This window comes from Phaethon aethereus, assembly GCF_964289735.1.
Source record: "Phaethon aethereus genome assembly, chromosome: 1".
NCBI classification, from domain to species: Eukaryota; Metazoa; Chordata; class Aves; order Phaethontiformes; family Phaethontidae; genus Phaethon; species Phaethon aethereus.
The window spans coordinates 89,603,534-89,622,141 of NC_138575.1; the positions used below are offsets into that span (position 1 = coordinate 89,603,534).

The following is an 18,608-nucleotide window of genomic DNA, read 5'->3' on the forward strand; positions in this document are numbered from 1 at the left end:
CCTTAATGGATATAGATTCTGCTGGGCTGCTTTGACGCAACTGAAAAAATCCCACTGGAGCGAGATGTGCTGACCTCAATCTTTTGATGTATGTGTGAACATCTCACCAGTTGCCAGTAGTGTAAAGATGCCTGGGCTCTAACCAGATTTACCTTTTTTTTTTTTTTTTTTTAATAATCAGAATTGCACACCTGCTAAACTCTCCCAGCTAACCCTTCATCATTCAGTCCAGCCACACTGAATATAATGAATGCAGCTAGAGTAAGTGAGTAAGTACTATTGACCATCACCAGCTATGCACAGGAGGGATATAAGTTATAGCTGCCTTGGGTGGGAAACTGGCTTTCCTGGCTTTCAGAGTTGTGAATTTTCACGAACTTGGAGGATCTGAGATACCAACTGGATGAGTCTTACTATGTATAAACAAAAATAAAATTGTTAGTGAATTAAGCTAAATGGATTTAAAGGAGAAGAAATCTGTTTTTAAGATGAAGTATTACAATTATAAGACAGTGAATATAAGTGACAAAGTTGCACCACTGCTTTCTCCCACGGTAGAAGATTCTGTTAACTCTGGCAAGTTTTTTCATAATTAATGCAGAGCGTGGTCAGTGAGAAGGGAGAAAGCAAAGCTTGACAAGAAATATAAATAAAGTGATGCGCTCCCATTGATGGGCTAGGGAAGTCTGTGGTGATTGTGTATCAGGTAGGCTGTATGTAACACCCAGTGGAGCGATGTAATGCTGTAACTCGTCTCGGAGAGAATTGTGTCTAATTTTGTGATGGTGTGAACACTGTTGTGCAGGTGGAGGAGCTGAATTAGGTTCCTGAAAACTTCAGGCACTTTGAGTTCCCCGGGTTGGATCTATTCACAGAATATCACCCATTTGCTTTACTTCATGGTCTGCCAACATTTCCCATGTCATCACAGGAATTTAAAGAAGGGGTAGGGTGGTTAAACAGCATCAACTCTAATGTTTCTCTTCAGTTAATCTTTACTGAACAAGAGCGCTACATTCGATTAACCTTTTTAAGACTGGAGAACAGCATCTGAGTTCTGTTCTGGCACAATAAAGATTATTTCTGTTAACTTTACACACACACAGAGGTGCATGCACAAAGCCCTATCTGAAATGTTTGCTTCAGTGCTTTGGGAGCTCCATAGATGTATAGATGGCTGGCTTTCTCATTCGTAAGGTTGGCTTTTTCTCTTGTTTTTGATGTCAGTACCAGTAATGGTAGTCTCTGTTTACATTAAGAACTGCTTGGTGTTGAAAGTTATATTAAAAACCACCCCCACTTCCTTACAGTACAAACAAACAAAAAAACACCCTAAAGATACGAAGCCTGTTAAAAGAAGCTAATGAGCTTTCCAGGAGGAGCCAGGGAGAGGTGAAGCCACGAGGAGTCTGAGGGCCCATGGGAAGAGTTGCAATAACAGGTTGGTGGGGGAGAGAATGAGCAGAGCATGAAACTAGATACAGACCTCAGCCCTATCAAAAACCAGATTTTTTTTTTCGTGTTGTCATCTACAGTATACTTCATGTTACTTGCTCTCTAAAATTCATTCCCTGGTAGATACATGTTTGACTATCATTGACTTAATCTCATCTTTTGTTTATTTTTTTATAATGTTTTTGTTTGTCTAAATACAGGCTACTGATGTGTTCAAGAAGAGGACAAGTTAGGTGCAATTCATTAGGCCCTTATGTATAACTTTATTTCTATAACTTTATTTTTAACTGAATTTTATATGTCTGAGAACATAGGGCAGCATTTTTGGCCATTTTAAGCTGTATGTTAATTCAATAACAAGCAAGTTTTGTAATTTGCTACCTTAATAGAACTCTAAATTTGTCTTTAACAAAATGTCCTCATTGTAGCTTGTATTTTGCTTAGTATTCCCACTTTATTTGGAACTGGAAATTGAATGCATATTCAGTTAGGAAGAGCTGTACCTCCTCCCATTGAAAAAACAATCATACACTCTCATTTTCATAGAATTTTCCTTCTTGCTTCCTTAAAGTAGTTGGAATTATAATTGTTTTTATAGTTAAAGTAATTGAGGAAATGGAAACCAGTTCATCATAGACAGCAGGGGTTCGCATAGCACCCTGCTAGGTAATGTACTTCATTCTTAATGCTCACGTGATCAGCTGCTCTAGATCAAGGTGATGAACTTCTGCATACATTGTAGTATGGCCCTGTCCTTGTGATCAAAGGCAAAACAACGTAACAAATGTTATGTGCTAAGATTCAGAAGAGTGCAGGAGTTGTTAATTCCTTCCACAATTTTCTTCAGGCTCTCTTCTCCGAAACCATGCCAGAGATGACAGAGAATGAGACACCTACTAAGAAGCAACATCGGTGAGTTTCTGTGGGAAAAGGACTGGTTTTTAGTTCTGTAGTCTGTGGTCACATCGCAGTTATGAAGTTTCTAGCTGAAAGTTTGGCAATAAGGGTGTTGACAAGAAGTTCTGAGGGATGACTGGGGTTGATCCAAAAGCTTATGAACTGTGGCTGCAAAACTCCCTTTCTTTATTCTCCTATCTATGCTGAATTATTTGTCAGAGACATGTCTACCCAGGCCATCTAGGCAACGGAGATTCTTTGATTATTAGACTGACTACTCAGATATGTATAAAACTGTGTCACCACTTCGGCTAGAGTGCAGCCTGTATTATTGTGGAGACTCCTTGTAGATATTGGGGGGTCACTATGCTCATTTTGACAGAGGAATTTAAATTTCTTCCTCAGCTCCGAATGGAATCTGGATCTTACATCCTGAATCTCTGCTGGAAGTCAAAATACATCCTGAGGTTGAACAGCAACTCTATGGCCCAAGTTCGTAACAAAGTGACTTGGAGCTCATTAGGAGTTTTCCAGGTTTTCATTCCTTTGTACTAGCATGTTGGTCTAATGGCTGATTGGTAGGGGAATCCTTCAGTCCCTAGTTAAGTACAGCATCCATCTTATGCTAGCTGGCTGTGTAGGACATGATTCATGATAAGAAAAGCTCAGAGAGAACCTTGATTTGTCCTACAGAATTTTTTTCAGTCTGCATGGATTTTGTGACTCTCTTACCCCACTAATAGAGTATTTTGCATTCTGTATTGGTAGCGGGAGTCAAAGAGCAGCTGGGTCTCTCCAGCTTTTATATTCTTGCGCATATTTAGAATATATGACCAATTCTGACTGGCAGATGATTGTTTTGGATATAAGTGGGAGAACTGTCATTTACTGTACAATAAGAAAATATTTTAAATGATAGTTTACATGCATTCCTGTCCTGGTGACACCAATTTTCAGTGATCAGAAGATTCATCACTTCTTGAATAGTTGTAGAACAGATGTGCAGCCTTCCCTTGGCATTTATTTCACTTGAAGATGTTCATCTTTAGGCATTATTTCTTAGCAAATGTCTCCAGGTCTGACCATCTGTAATAACATTACTGTCTTGTAATCATTGTCCAAGTTACTCTAGATGCACACTGCTTTTGGTGAGTCACCAGAAATAAACGTGTATCAACTCAAAGCATAAAGCATACATGCCCCATCGTAATCACACGTCATCCACAAGTACCTTGCATTCTCACTTCAGATTCCTTGTTCTATCTGGACTGTGCTGTAACAGTGGAAAAGGAGAGCAGAAGATGCTTCTCTGCTTTTTGCATACTCTAGCCAAACATCTAGACAGATGTCTGCTAGACAGAAACCTTTTGAAAGACTTTTTTTTTTTTTTTCTGGAATATTTCTTTTTCCAGAAAACACTTGCTTTGCTTTACTATACTTCCTGAAATTACTTGGCTTACTGCATGTATACAGTATATCTGATTTTTATATGTAGATTATACATTTGGGATTTATTGACTTTCAGCAAAGCAATTCGAGTCATTGCACAATGATTCTGACCTGGTTGCCATCAGTCCAGAAATCCCAGGTGCACATCTGAAAACAAAGACAACCCTCACATGCCCAAATTATACGGAGGCAGAATTTTTAGGCAGTAAAGAACAACAACTCTAGAGGAATGGTAATACTGGTTTCTCATACAAAGGAAGCATGTTTGATTCCAGAAGATATGATGCTTGAAGGTAACATGTCTGGAAAAATCAATTTGCGTGGTAGCATTTACTCTTGTTTCATTGATACAGTGAATGTAAAAGCAACATTTCAAACGAATAATGAACTATGCTGTTGTTCAGAAATTCTTTTATTTTTTGTCGTATTTGGCCTTATTGAACACTGAATAATGTTCAATAATTGTTTCTACTGGATGGTTGTTGCTGAACAGAAACATAAAAATCCAGCTATGCCCTATAAATATATGTAACGGTAATCAAATGGGGTATTATGCTATGCCTTGTTATGCGGAAAGTTATTGAACTAAGAACACAAATGAATTTCTGTTAGAAACTATTTAATACCAATGTCTAAAACCAGTCCTTGTGAATGTGACTTCTACTACCTTCTTGTTTACAGAGCAGAATATAATATTTATTATTTTTATCTGTAATGTAAATAATGAAAGAAACATTTGTTTACATGCACATTTTTTCCCTTCTGTTTCACATCAGTGTTTTTTCCTTATGTTTCACAGAAAGAAAAACCGGGAGACACATAATGCAGGTAGGAACATTATGCTTTGTTGTTTGATCTGGAGAAAAGCATAGATGCTTTGAACATCCCCCAGGCATTCACACACAAATAATACCCACCTCTCTTAAAATCAAGACAGATATCCGACCTGAGAGCTTTAGAGGTTCCCTGGATTAGAAATGTTCCTGTAGCCTGTTCCTGAGGCATCCACCTGGGTGTTGGCAACCCAGAAATTCTGTGTGAATACTGGCTGTATGTTACAGGAGTCACATCCCTCAGGCAGCAACTAGTCAGTGTCTAGCTCCAATGTCTTCTACAAGTAGCAGCAGAAAGATGGACTGGGGAAGGATCTGACAGGTTTTTGGCCTGGTTTATCCCAATAAATTGTTTACAGTTCTTTTATTAAACAGCACTACTGTGTGGTCTTCACAAACTCAACTGGAAAAAACACTGAATAGTTTCCACGTGAAGGCTGTGGGCTATAGTGCTTTTTGGGCTGTGCCTGGGGTGTGGACAATTTCTTTAAGAAGTGTCGGGAAACAGTCTTCTCAAGTTTACTTTTAAGACTGCCGTCCTCGTTCTAATTCTCCGTTCCTGTTTGACTTGCTGATAGCTTTCCAAAGTCCTCCATCTAGTGGGCTGAACTCTGCAAGATGTGGGGACCAGCTCCCTGCAACCCTGTAGCTTGCTTAGTCATTAATATCTGGACAAGCTGAGCAGTATGTGGAAAATATTATCAAAACAAAGGAATAGCACTTCACCACAATGATATCTGTATGTATTAGTAAGAAATATAAAAATTAAGTACCAAGGGTCGTGTGTTTTAATGTTTATACAGCTGCTCTGACTTATATGGTAAATTTCTTGCAGAAGAGACTTTGTCTTGCTGTACTTAGTGTATTTAGGCCTGTCTCTGTCAACACCACCAGTCTATTCTGAGATGCAAAAAATAATTTAGTAGGTTGCAAAATGTAAATTGAAGTAACAGACTACTGAAGTAAAACTGTTTAAATTAAATCAGTATACCTTTTGTAAAGGAGCACAATAAAAAATACTCACCTACGGATCACTGTGGTGTTCTCTGTGCCACCAAAAGCAGCCCGGCTGCACAAACCACAAGGCGATGCTCAGCACAATGAACGAACAATATGTTGATTTGAATCTTGAGAAAGCCGTGACAGAACTTTTTTTAGGCTCTTTGGGAAAAAGGTATCTATTATTTGTAGTTTGTGTAGAACACCAGAACATCTCAGTCAAAAAAATAGCTACATGAGACTGAATTGTATTTGAAAGAAGCTGACTATGGTGAGTGGAAAACATGGAGATTAATACTGTCGGAAAAAAACATGCCCAGAGGTATTTACACTGCTAAACTTGTAGTGTAGTCCCTTTGCACTGGTGTTTAGGCCTCATGAAGAGGTAAATAGTGTCACTAGAGGACTATAAATGAAGCGTTTTCTGACCTTCTCTAAAATAGGTAATTCACTGCAAATACTGTTCATTCAATATTTTCTTTACTCCCAGTCATAATTAGACCTTGCAGAACAGGTATACCTTTGAACATAAAAAAGAGTAACCGATAGTCCATATATCTAGAGCTTCAGCTATACTCAGTGTTGGCTACTCCATCAAAATAAATTTAAACTGAAGATTGAAAACTGGTAAAATCTAAATTACTTCTCTCTTGGTGCTAAACTTGACATTAGGATTTAAGGGATCCAGATTTCTTTCCCAAATCTGCAACTGATTCTTTCCATAATCTTGGTTCGTTTGCTTTCTGTATGCCTAAAGTTAATCTGCCTTGTGAAAGGGGTTTCATAAAACTCAGCCAGAAAACCTGAATTTTGAGTTGCAGTAACCCCTCTTTTCCACAATGGGGTCTTGAACATCCCCACCTTTTAAGGATATTGCTGCTTATGTTACAGCTCTTCATTATGCTAAGTATTAATTCAGTAACTGAGGTTTACTTTAGAGGAAATTTTTTTCCTCTCTCAAGTTACTAAAGGTTCCAGTATGTCATGAAATAATGTATTTATGAGCTTTGATATTAGTACTAGTTGTGCTGCTGTTGTGCTGACTTGTCCAACCAGATGACACAGTGCGTATTATTTTTGCTTAGTGGAGAGACATCGAAAGAAGAAGATTAATGCTGGGATAAACAGAATTGGAGAACTCATTCCCTGCTCTCCAGCACTTAAGCAGGTGAGTGTCTGTTCAGAGGTGCATACAAGTTTCCTGTAAAATGCTTGTGTGTCTTCTTGTCTGTAGAAGTATAAATACTTACTTTGCTATTTGTCTTAGGAAGAAGGCAAAACTGAATTAATATGCTCAAAATCTTACTAGTTATTAGTATTTTTTATATTTATAATTTTTTAATTATTTGTAATAGAATTCCTTTTTAGAAGTGCAGGGCCACATGAATGTAATTACACAGATTTTGAGCTTTTTATCTGAAGGTGTTGCGTATGACTGCTGAAGGAATGAAACTGTATGGAGTTGGATATGTGACGACTTTCTCCTCAACTCATACGTGCAGTATATTTGAGGAGGTGTAAGCTAGACTAATACACCTATAGCGATTTGGTCAGCTTGCTGATGTCTGCCTGTGCGCTTGATTCAGAGCTTCCCAAAGTTCTCGTTCAGGGTGCCTGAACATTGGTAACGACAGAAGGTAAAAACCCTATCTCATCTGCTGCCTGCCCTGTTGCGTTGAGCAGATGGATATCTGTTCACCCTTTCCTCTGCAGGTGGGGTGGCAGGCTAGACAGAAGTAGGTTGGATCCAGCCAGTGGGCTGCTGGTTAAGTTGTGCAACTCCTGTTTGTGAAAGTAATTTTCTAGTGATGCTGTTTAATGTAGCCTATATCATGCTAGAGTGGTGAAAGCAAGATCATTTTTTGGGTCATTCTCCAATCCTTTCTCTGCCTTTTGCTGGTGGTCACTTAATATCCTAAGATGTAAACAGAACTGCATGCATGCGTATTTTTGTCGTCTTTCGTAAAATGGGATGAAAGCAATTCAGAAAGTGATATAATAATAGTAAGTTAAGACAATGTCCTTGTGAAAGATGAAGCAAGACAAATGGTTTGAAGCTGATGCACAGAAGTGTCTTTTTCAAGACAGAGCCATCTACAGCAGAGACTGTTCCTACAGAACCGGAGAATGAGAAGGAAATTAAGAAATTAAGAACTTTCGCAGACAGAATAAACAGTTTCATAAAAGGAAGATGGATGGTGGAGGAGTTATGGCATATTTTCTCTTCCCATATCCTCCAGTATACTAGTTTCAAAATTATGCATACACCTCCCTGGATAATTGTTCCATGTTTGTTTCTTTCCTAATAAAATATTTACAAGGCGGTATCCTGGAAATTTCATGTGATGTATATGTTTATTATTGATCAAGGTCAAGAAGGATGCTTGCTGTTCGGGTTCTGTAGCCTCAGTATCTAGCTTTGGGCATCAGAAAATGTCAGCTCCAGCACTGGAAATGTTATTCTGTAAAAACTCAGCGCATTTTAGGGTCAGTATTGTTCATGAAACTTGTGGTTCTTCAAAAAAACAAAACAATATTCAGAGAATAATTCAGGTTAGCACATTTTTAAAGTGAAGTCTCTTGGAGCAAGTGCAACCTCATCATTAATGGATCCACCAATGACAGACCTTTATCCTAATTTTATATATATGTTTTCTTTTAAAGAGTAAGAACATGATCCTGGATCAGGCCTTTAAGTATATAACAGAAATGAAAAGACAGAATGATGAACTTCTGTTAAATGGAGGAAACAATGAACAGGGTAAGTACAGATGCTGCTGGAAGCTCTAGAATTTCTGTCCCTCACTTCCACTGTGTGTCTGTTAGCAGTGACTAACCACAAAGCCTGGATCAACGAACTTGGGAATCCCAAGACATTATGCACGTACAGGAAAAATACAGCTGTTTAGAATATCTTGAAACAAGAAGCCAACAGAATGCCCAAGTGTGTGTTCTTGCACATAGCTGTGAGATAATGAAGCAATCGCATTGTGATGTAAAGTAATTACAGAGCTTATAGGTGATACAACATGATCTAGTAGATTCCATCTTGATTTATTCTACTGTAGTGACCAGAATGATTTCTGATAAACTTCAGTTAGATTTTTTTTCATCAAAAACATGGTGTTTCCTTCATGCATACAGATATTTTTTTTCCTTTCAAATGCTGTAAAAGTGATAACAGCCTATTTTATAAAAACATAATGCATCATATAAAATCTTCTTGAACAGATGTGTAAAAATACAGCAATGAGCATATGACAGAAATAATCTCGGAGCTAATGGCACAGTTTGTGATTTTTATTTCTACCCATAGAATGGAATTCTGAATAGTTTATTTTTATCTTGTCCATGTAATTTGGTTTGAAAAACCTAGGTGGTTTTTCTAGTTAGGTGAGCCATCTCCAAGTGCATTGCTGGTTTTTGTGGCTTTACATAAGCGCTTTGTATTTAATTTTGCACATTGTTTTTAGATGTAATGAAACTTAATTGTCCTGGAAAGCCATGAGATTATCAATTAAACAAAAACAGGTTTAATGTCTGCAAAGGAGCAGGGAAAAGAAAAAGATAAATTAATGTTCTCATATTTCCTTCAGTAATTAAACAATTTGATTAGTGTTCAGTTTCATCTGAGTTAGTCCTGATGGTTTTTTTCTAACTAAATAATTTGACGTATCCTGCTATTGGTAACAGAATAGTCTGTGAAGTTCATTCACTTTCCCGTTCAGTAGAGAGGCTTATCAGGATAAGAGTCTTAATTTATGTTATGTTAATCATTTGACGAGAGTGTACATTATTAACAATTTATTTCAATGCTATGTAGTACTTAGTCTTCCAAGCCATGTGGTAACATTACCTAGTATTTGCTCTGGTGCTGATGTAATGGAGTGCTCTCACTGTTTTGTAGCTGAAGAGATAAAAAAACTCCGGAAACAGCTGGATGAACTGCAAAAGGAAAATGGGAGATACATCGAACTACTGAAAGCAAATGATATTTGCCTGTATGATGACCCTACAATCCACTGGAAAGGAAATCTCAAAAATGCGAAGGTTTCAGTTGTTATTCCCAGTGATCAGATTCAAAAGAACATCATTGTCTACTCAAATGGGAGTCAACCCAATGGAAATAACCAGGGAGCATCTGTTCAGGGAATAACGTTCAATGTTGGTCATAATTTACAAAAGCAAACAGCCAATGTTGTGCCAGTCCAGAGAACTTGCAACCTAGTGACTCCTGTGACAATTTCTGGTATTTACCCCACAGAAAGCAAGCCATGGTCACAAACTACAGTCTCTCCACTGGCATCCACTCAGACAGCTCCAGCAGGGAACGTTCTTGAGCTTTCCACCTCAGAGAATGAGCAAGGCATGCTCACCGCTACTACTGCCAGCTCTCAGAGTATACCTCAGTCTGGAACAGAACAGGAACTACAGTGTTCTTCAAGTAATGCACGACAGAATGATCAAAATCTCTCCAAAAGTAAAAATGAGGAGGAGGGCACTAAATTAACAAAGAAAACACTCCTGCAGGGAATCAGCCTTCCTTGTAGTGCCTCCACAGAAGCATCCAAAGTTCAACAGGTGAATGCAACTTGCTCAAATACACACAATTCTAGGAGTGACCTTCAGGAAAGTTGTGTCATTTCAACCATGGACACAGCTTGTGTGCCATCTGTGAGACTGCCTACTGCAGATAGTTTTTCCTCTGTAAATGTCCTCAAAAGTACAGACTTAGTAAGTAGTGCTGGAATGCCTGTGTCTTCTGCAGCAGAAGAAGTTAAGGCTGCAACAGCAATAAGCACTCTGCCTGCCAGTCCCCTAGAGAACTGCTGGTCTTTTTCAGGCTCTTCAGGTGTTGGCACCTCAGACTTGAAGAACATGAGTAGCCTTACACGGATGCCTTCAGCTGGAAACACACAGACCACGTGGACAACTTTGCAGCTAACGGGAAATACTGTTCAGCCACTAAGCCAAACGCCATCCGGTATAATGACTGCACTATTAAACGAGCCAGCTAATGGTGCTGGTACTGTAACCAGGCCTTTGACTACAAGCATCAGTTTGAATACTTCTCTGCCTGTGGATGGCCAGGCAGCTGAACAGATTGTAGTTACGTTGCCCTCATGCCCACCCTTACCTATGCAGCCATTAATCAGCCAGCCACAGGTTAAAGCTCAGGCTGCAGGAAATATCCTTCCATTAAATTCAGCTATGCAGGTGATTCAGATGGCTCAGCCAGTTGTGTCAGCTGTTACAGGAGCACCAGCTAACCAGAATGTCATCATTCTCCAGCCTCCAAACCCTGCTCCATGCCCTCCTATTGTGAGAGCAGAAGTTCCCAGCCAAAATGTTAGTCAGCAAATTGTAATTATACAAGCTGCTAATCAGAATCCTCTTCCCCTCCTCTCCGCTCAGCCTTCTGCTTCTGTAAGAGTTCCCATGAACGGGCCAACTGCAATTGCAAACTCTAGCAGCTCCATACAGAATGCCACTCTTCCACAGACTTTTGGAGGGAAACACCTTGTCCATATATTACCAAGACCATCTTCTTTTCCATCTTCTAGCTCTACGCAAACGTTTTCAGTTACAATGTCCAATCAACAGCATCCTCAAACTATCTCATTAAATGGGCAGCTTTTTGCATTGCAGCCTGTGATGTCTTCATCTGGAGCTTCAAATCAAGCCCCTATGCAAATTATTCAGCCCACCACCAGCGAAGATCCAAATACCAATGTTGCCCTTAATACATTTGGTGCTTTAGCTAACCTCAATCAAAGCATATCGCAAATGGCTGGACAGAGCTGCTTACATTTGTCTCTCAGCCACCCTACCAACCCCACAACTGTCAATAACCAGATTGCCACGGTTAACTGTGTGTCATTACCAGCTTCTGTGGCATCTTCAGTACCTGCGGAGGTTTCAGTATTAACTAGTGCATCCAATTCAATAAATGTTTCCCCCAAAAAAGCGACTGCTGGCTTGCCATCCAATGCAAAATCAAAAAGGACAAACAAAAAGCCAAGTACAAAGAAACACCAAGCAGTCAACAGTAAAGTGTCCTGCCCAGCAGTTCCTTGTAAAGATGCAGGGAAGGTGGACTGTGATCCTGTGGAAACAGTGGCAAAGCATTCAAACGGTGAGGGGCTGCTTGAAAATGCCCCAGCAGTATCGCAAGCTTTAACGACATCGCAGGCAAGCGGTGTGGCAGCATCGAGTGGCATCAGCGTTTCTGACTGTTGTTCCAAAGAGACTGCGAGCTCTGAACAGGCAGCAAAAACCTGCTCTGTCCCCGAGCCGAGCTCGGCAGAGGCGCCTGCATCCTTGCCGCTGGAGTCCGCGGTGTCAGAGCAGCTGGTGCTTGTCCAGCCGACTGCCAAAGATGCTGCTCCTCATCAGCAGGCCCGTGGGTCTCAGAACCATCCACCAACCAGCTCTGCCTTGTCAGAGTCTCCCAAACCCTGTGAAGCCCCCAGCACCTTAACGTCCTCTCATACTGAAGCAAATGTGACACGTTCTCAGGTTGCTGGGATGTCGGCAGCACAGAGCAGCACAGCGGGTCATGCTTCCAAGGCAGGAACGATTTCAGAGTCCTGCAACATTGTGCAGGATTCCTCAGTGGTAATGCAAGATGCGGACTTGTTAGAAGGACGAGGTCTAACCAAAATGCTGTCTGATCTCACGAAAGAAAGAACAGCTGTGGAGAAAACCTCTTCATTTACCGTTCAGGGGGAGCATTCTAATTTTCCCGTGGAAAATTCTAAATCGGCAGAATCAAATGTTGATTTGCCTGAGAAGCAGGAACTCTTGCTAATGAACGCGGAAGGTGATACTCTCTCCCAGCATCACTCCTGCATTTCTGACCAGGAAGTAGTCAGTGCTTCCCTTATCGCTAGCAGGCAGGCAGACTCCCCGATGTCTACTAGCTCTGGCAGCAGTCGAGGCTTCTCAGTTGCATCTATGTTGCCAGATACCACCAGAGAAGACATTACTAGCAGCACCTCAACCAGTACATGTAACAGCTGCACATTTTCAGAACAGACTGACATTGTAGCTCTCGCAGCAAGAGCTATTTTTGACCAGGAAAATCTTGAGAAAGGTGGAGGAGGAATACAGGTTAACATGAGGGATGCCGTCTCTAAGTCAACTGAGGTTGCACCTTTGGAGAGAGAGCAGCAGCCTTTTAAACCTCAACCAGTGAAAGAAAACAATGCAGGACCGTTGGAAGCAGCACCAAACAAATTCAGTACTCCAGATACAGTACAGACAAATGTTGATAGACAGGTTGAAAAGCCAAGCTGCTCTGTAGGAGGTGTGGAAACATCAAACACTTTACAGATTTCAGCTTCCCAGTCACCAAGCATAACCAGTTTAAGCGTGAATAATCTAATACACCAGAGTCGCATTGTCCATCCCCTTGTGAGTTGCTCAAGTTTATCCCAGTCTTCAGAGCCAGCCAGTGTCCCTGCAACTGTGAGCCTCTCCCTTCCATCTAGCACATACATCAATCAATCTCCAGGACCTGCTATGATGAGTGAATATGCTCAGGAACAACTGAATGCTATTAGGGCAAGCACCATGCAGGCTCCTCAGCTGCAGGAATCGCACTTAAAGCAGCAAAATCATGAAGGTCGCAAGGATTCTGCCAAGCGGGCTGTTCAAGATGACCTTCTGCTTTCCACGGCAAAAAGGCAAAAGCAGTGCCAGACAACGCCCATAAGGCTTGAAGGGATGGCATTGATGAACCGAACACCTGAGAGTATTGCTGATCAAACACAGATGCTAGTTAGTCAGATTCCTCCCAATTCATCCAATTCAGTGGCATCAGTGAGCAATCAGGGGCACACCGATGGCCTTAATAGGTTATTCCCATCAAACAGCAATTTTGTAACACCAGCTTTGAGACAAACTGAAGTTCAGTGTGGTTCTCAGCCATCAATTTCAGAGCAGCAAGGCCAGGCAGGGCAGCACTTGCAGCCAATTCAACATGTTCCTGCTCAAGGCATATCTCACCTTCATAGTAATCATCCATACTTAAAGCAACAGCAGGCTGGTCAGTTAAGAGAAAGGCACCACTTATACCAGCTGCAGCACCATGTCACTCATGGGGAAAGCTCAGTCCACTCTCAACCCCACAGTGTCCACCAACAGCGAGCAATACAGCAGGAGGTGCAGATGCAAAAGAAAAGAAATCTCATCCAGGGAACGCAAGCCACACAACTTTCTCTACAGCAGAAACACCATGGAAGTGATCAAACACGACAAAAAGGTGGTCAACCTCATCCTCACCACCAGCAAATGCAGCAGCAGATGCAGCAGCACTTTGGAGCTCCCCAGCCTGAAAAGAACTGTGAAAATCCTGCAACAAGCAGAAACCATCATAACCACCCTCAGAGCCATATAAATCAGGATGTTATGCATCAACAGCAGCCAGATGTTAGCAGCAGACAGCAAGGTTCAGCTTCTGAACATGTGTCAGGGCACAATCAGATGCAGAGACTTATGACCTCAAGGGGCTTAGAGCAGCAAATGGTGTCCCAGGCAAGTATCGTAACCAGACCATCAGATATGGCATGCGCCCCTCATAGGCAGGAAAGAAACAGGGTTTCCAGCTACTCTGCTGAGGCGCTCATTGGGAAGACGCCCTCTAATTCAGAACAGAGAATAGGAATATCTCTTCAAGGCCCTAGAGTTTCTGACCAGCTTGAAATGAGAAGCTATCTTGATGTTTCTAGAAATAAAGGGTTGGTCATTCATAATATGCAGGGCCGTTTATCTGTTGACCATACAGTTGGCTCAGATGTGCAGCGGCTTTCTGAGTGTCAAACATTTAAGCCCGCTGGACCCAATCAACAACCAACGGGCAATTTTGATGTACAGGCTTCAAGAAACAGTGAAATTGGTAATTCTGTGTCATCCCTCAGGGGCATGCAGTCACAAGCTTTTCGAATCAGTCAAAATACTGGGCCATCCATAGAAAGACAGAAGAGATTGCCCTACCAGCCAGTACAGGGTATTCCAACAGGAAATACCCTGCCGTCAAGGGAGAATGAAAACACATGCCACCAAAGTTTTATGCAGAGTTTACTTGCCCCTCACCTTGGAGATCAAGTTAGTGGAAGCCAAAGATCAATCCCAGAGCATCAAAGGAACGCGCAGTGCGGCGCCTCCTCCACAATTGAGTACAACTGTCCCCCAGCACGGGAGAGTGTCCACATCCGAAGAGATGGTGATGGCCAGAGTAGGGAGAGCTGTGACATGTCTATTGGTGCAATTAACACAAGGAACAGTTCTTTGAATATTCCTTTTTCGAGTTCTTCTTCCTCGGGAGATATTCAGGGTCGCAATACAAGCCCAAACATCTCTGTGCAGAAATCCAATCCCATGAGAATGACAGACAGTCATGGAACTAAGAGCCACATGAATACGCCTGTTTCTAGCAACATGCATGGAGTTGTGAGGCCAACTCACCCTCACCCTGCAGTTTCTCATGGAAACGGCGAGCAAGGGCAACCTTCTGTTCGTCAGCCAAATTCTTCAGTTACTCAGCGGTCAAGGCATCCTCTGCAAGATAATGGAGGTTCTAAAATACGTCAGCCCGAAAGGAATCGATCTGGAAATCAAAGGCATGGAAACGTCTTTGACCCTAGTCTTCCCCATCTTCCTCTGTCCACCAGCGGCAGTATGATCCTTGGGCGCCAGCAGTCGGCAATAGAAAAAAGAGGAAGCATTGTCCGATTTATGTCCGACGGCCCTCAAGTGTCTAACGATAACGCGGCCCCTGACCAACATACTCTCTCTCAGAATTTTGGATTCCCTTTTATTCCGGAGGGTGGCATGAATCCACCAATAAATGCCAATACCTCTTTCATCCCACCAGTCACTCAGCCTAGTGCCACCCGAACACCAGCTCTAATCCCGGTTGATCCTCAGAATACCCTGCCATCCTTCTATCCTCCTTACTCTCCTGCCCATCCAACCCTTTCTAATGACATTTCTATCCCTTACTTTCCCAATCAAATGTTTCCTAACCCAACCACAGAGAAGCCAAGTAGTGGAAGTTTGAACAATCGATTTGGATCCATTTTGTCTCCTCCCAGGCCTGTTGGTTTTGCTCAGCCAAGTTTTCCTTTGCTTCCGGATATGCCGCCGATGCACATGACCAACACATCGCACTTATCCAATTTTAACTTGACATCTTTGTTTCCAGAAATAGCCACAGCTCTTCCTCCAGATGGTTCAGCAATGTCACCTTTGCTTTCCATTGCAAACACATCTGCTTCAGATTCTTCCAAGCAGTCCTCAAACCGACCTGCCCACAATATAAGCCATATTCTAGGTCACGACTGCAGCTCAGCTGTATGAAAACTGATAGACTGACTTGTAGTCTGATGAGTTGTTTATATATTTAAGAAGAAGGAGGTGGATTTTACTGGCATCCCTGAAGAGACCATTCATAGCATCACTGTTTATTTGCCTAAATGTATGTACATGGGTACTTTTCGTATTTATATACACACTGTATTTCCATCCATCTTACTAACTTTAAAGCACCAGTGCCTATAGCAATGCTTACTTACTAGTAAACAGTAAGGATGCAACATTGAGAGCTGTGCAAATATTGGTTGTTGATTTTCCAACAATCAAGTTTGATGTCCGATTGTTCCAGGGTAAGGGCCACCCTCAGTAATATGTGGATGTAAAGAAAGGAGTGAGAGCGTCTGTATGGGAGACAGGAAACAAATGCCACAGGTTTCGTTTTGTTTCTGATGAGTTTACCTGAAACTACAGATGAACTTGAAGTGGCTTGGGTTTCCCTTTTTCTTTTGTAAAATATCTTCAGGAGCTTCAACACAAGTCAAGTCTGTGTTAACCCAGTGTTAATCGATAAAGACATTTGTGGTGCAGCTTTTGTCTGTTTGAAGCTTGTCACATGCACTTGACTTAAGGCTGACTTTACCTGGCAAAAATTATTTTGTGTTTCCATGGTCAGCAATTAAATATACTGGTTTAGAAAATTCAGATTTCTTTAACCCACGATTTTCTGTTTCTAAGAAGAATTTTGTTTGGTTCTGTTTTAACAATGGCTTCAGTTACTGCTGAACTTGGTCAATGTTTAATGTAGCTTACAACTCCTTCTGGTGTAGTCAGCACAGACAGCAGTTGTGTTTGTTGCCATTTCATTGTTCGTATGCTGCAAGTTACCTCAGGGTTGGTTTTGTACCTTGTTTAGCACCTTCTTAATGTTTCTCTTTTTTTTTTTTTTTTTTCCCTTCTGCCTCCCTCTCCTTTTCTTTGGCCCATTCTCAAACACCAGCTTTCTGGTTTCTGTGAGTGACAGCCCTTCGTTGTTCCAGGCAGCACATGGGAGGAGGTCTGAGCCTGTGGTGTCCCGCAAGATGTGTGGGGATCCCTGTGGGCATAGCTTTTACTTAACATTGCTGATGGGATTGGGCCTGAGTAAATATCAGTACTTTGCACTTGAATGCACCTTTTCTCTAAACCTGTATGATTGTGGCTGAAGGAGGAACGTGAATGTGTTCAAGACAGAAAGGCAGCATATCAGGAAGATGTGATTTGAGCACCATGAGGAACGGGAGTGCATTTGTATTTGCGTGAGAGATGGAGTGAATGTGTGTGTGCTGGCTGAGTCTGCAGTACTTTCACAAATTTTGGTCCTGTTTCTTTTAAAGGAAAGGGAAAAACTAGGTAAGTTTTATTTATTTAATGGCTCTGCAGTGTGATTTTTCTTAAAACAAGGCAGAAATAGTTGTTTTTTATTTCTATGTGCTTGGAAATACCGTTCTGGTTTTGATTCATCAAATAACAGAGTAACTTCAGTTTTCCTTGTATGCAGTCCTCCCCCTGCCAGCCAGGGAGTGGCAAAAACTGCTCCAGGACCTCTTCTCTGGGCAGGGCAAGGTTGAAACACTTGTGTGTTTCCCACCAGCACATCATCTTGCTGCTCCTAGGACCTGTCACAGGTTCTTCCCCTATGCCTCTGCTAGTAGGAGGTAGGGAGAGACAGGCTCCCCAGGATTTTTTTAGGGATTTTTTTGTTTGTTTTTTTGAAGGGTAGAAAGGAAGATATTCCTCCATCTCCAAGAATGAAATCCACAAAGAGGGACCGTAAAGTTTTTTCATAACTTGACTGCCCAGGCCTCACTTTTGGTAAGTCCTTTTACGCTGATCCAGGAAAGTAAAGAGGCTTTAACACACAAAATAACTGGGCTATGTCTGTAGTCCATCCTGACAATGTCTCCACCCTTACAACCAGGGGTCTGATGTTTTCCTGCAAAGCTAAGTAAAATGGTTCTGATTCAAATTGGGAATCACATTTTTATTCAGATAGAGCTTATCTGAGGACACTAAATCTAAGCGGTGCTTCAGTTTTCTGTGTTTATTAGAAATAGTAGATTGAATATTTATTTCACTTCAAAGCAAAGCAGCTTGTCTGAGTTTGACACTGAAATGGGCTGCCAAAGTGTAGCTAACTGGCAGCAGCTGGCCTGTGCAGAGCAGGAGGGTTAGGAATGACGGTCAGTCCTCAACTCCGACTAAGTGAACTGCAGGTCTGGGTGTTATCTGATAAGACTCTCTGAACAAATTGATTTCCCTAATGCAATAAATCCCAAAGGAACTGCCTCAGGTGGTGAAATGAGTTCCGTAACAATGAGTGGCTCCGTGGGTTGTGGATGATAAAGACAGGGGTATTGAATCAGCAGCTACACTGTGTGTTACATACTCATCTAGACCGTTAGGAGGGAAGCAAAACAGCCATTCTTGCTGTCTTTAAATGGCATTGTGTGAGCAATGGTGTAGTTGGCTTTCAGGACAAAGTAGGGAGCAAATCCTGCTCATCATTCCAGGCATTCACGTAGTACCACATTAGTTTCCTCTGCTGGGAAAACTCCACTACTTCATGATGTCTTTGAAAGCTGGAGTGAGCTTGTAAACTTCTCCAGACCAGTTGCAACA

At 41.6% G+C, this 18,608-nt stretch overlaps 1 protein-coding gene across 1 annotated transcript in view; it reads left to right on the top strand.

Moving 5' to 3' along the window:
* Nucleotides 1-15,995, top strand: part of USF3 (upstream transcription factor family member 3) — a gene marked incomplete at both ends in the record, with an annotated part of 29,508 nt that extends 13,513 nt beyond the window's left edge. The window contains 5 exons of the mRNA XM_082014050.1: nt 2,303-2,367; nt 4,601-4,629; nt 6,719-6,801; nt 8,298-8,394; nt 9,541-15,995. Coding sequence (XP_081870176.1) covers nt 2,303-2,367; nt 4,601-4,629; nt 6,719-6,801; nt 8,298-8,394; nt 9,541-15,995 — 6,729 coding nt within the window. The remainder of the gene's footprint in view (nt 1-2,302; nt 2,368-4,600; nt 4,630-6,718; nt 6,802-8,297; nt 8,395-9,540) is intronic.
* Between the last annotated feature and the right edge of the window lie 2,613 nt (nt 15,996-18,608).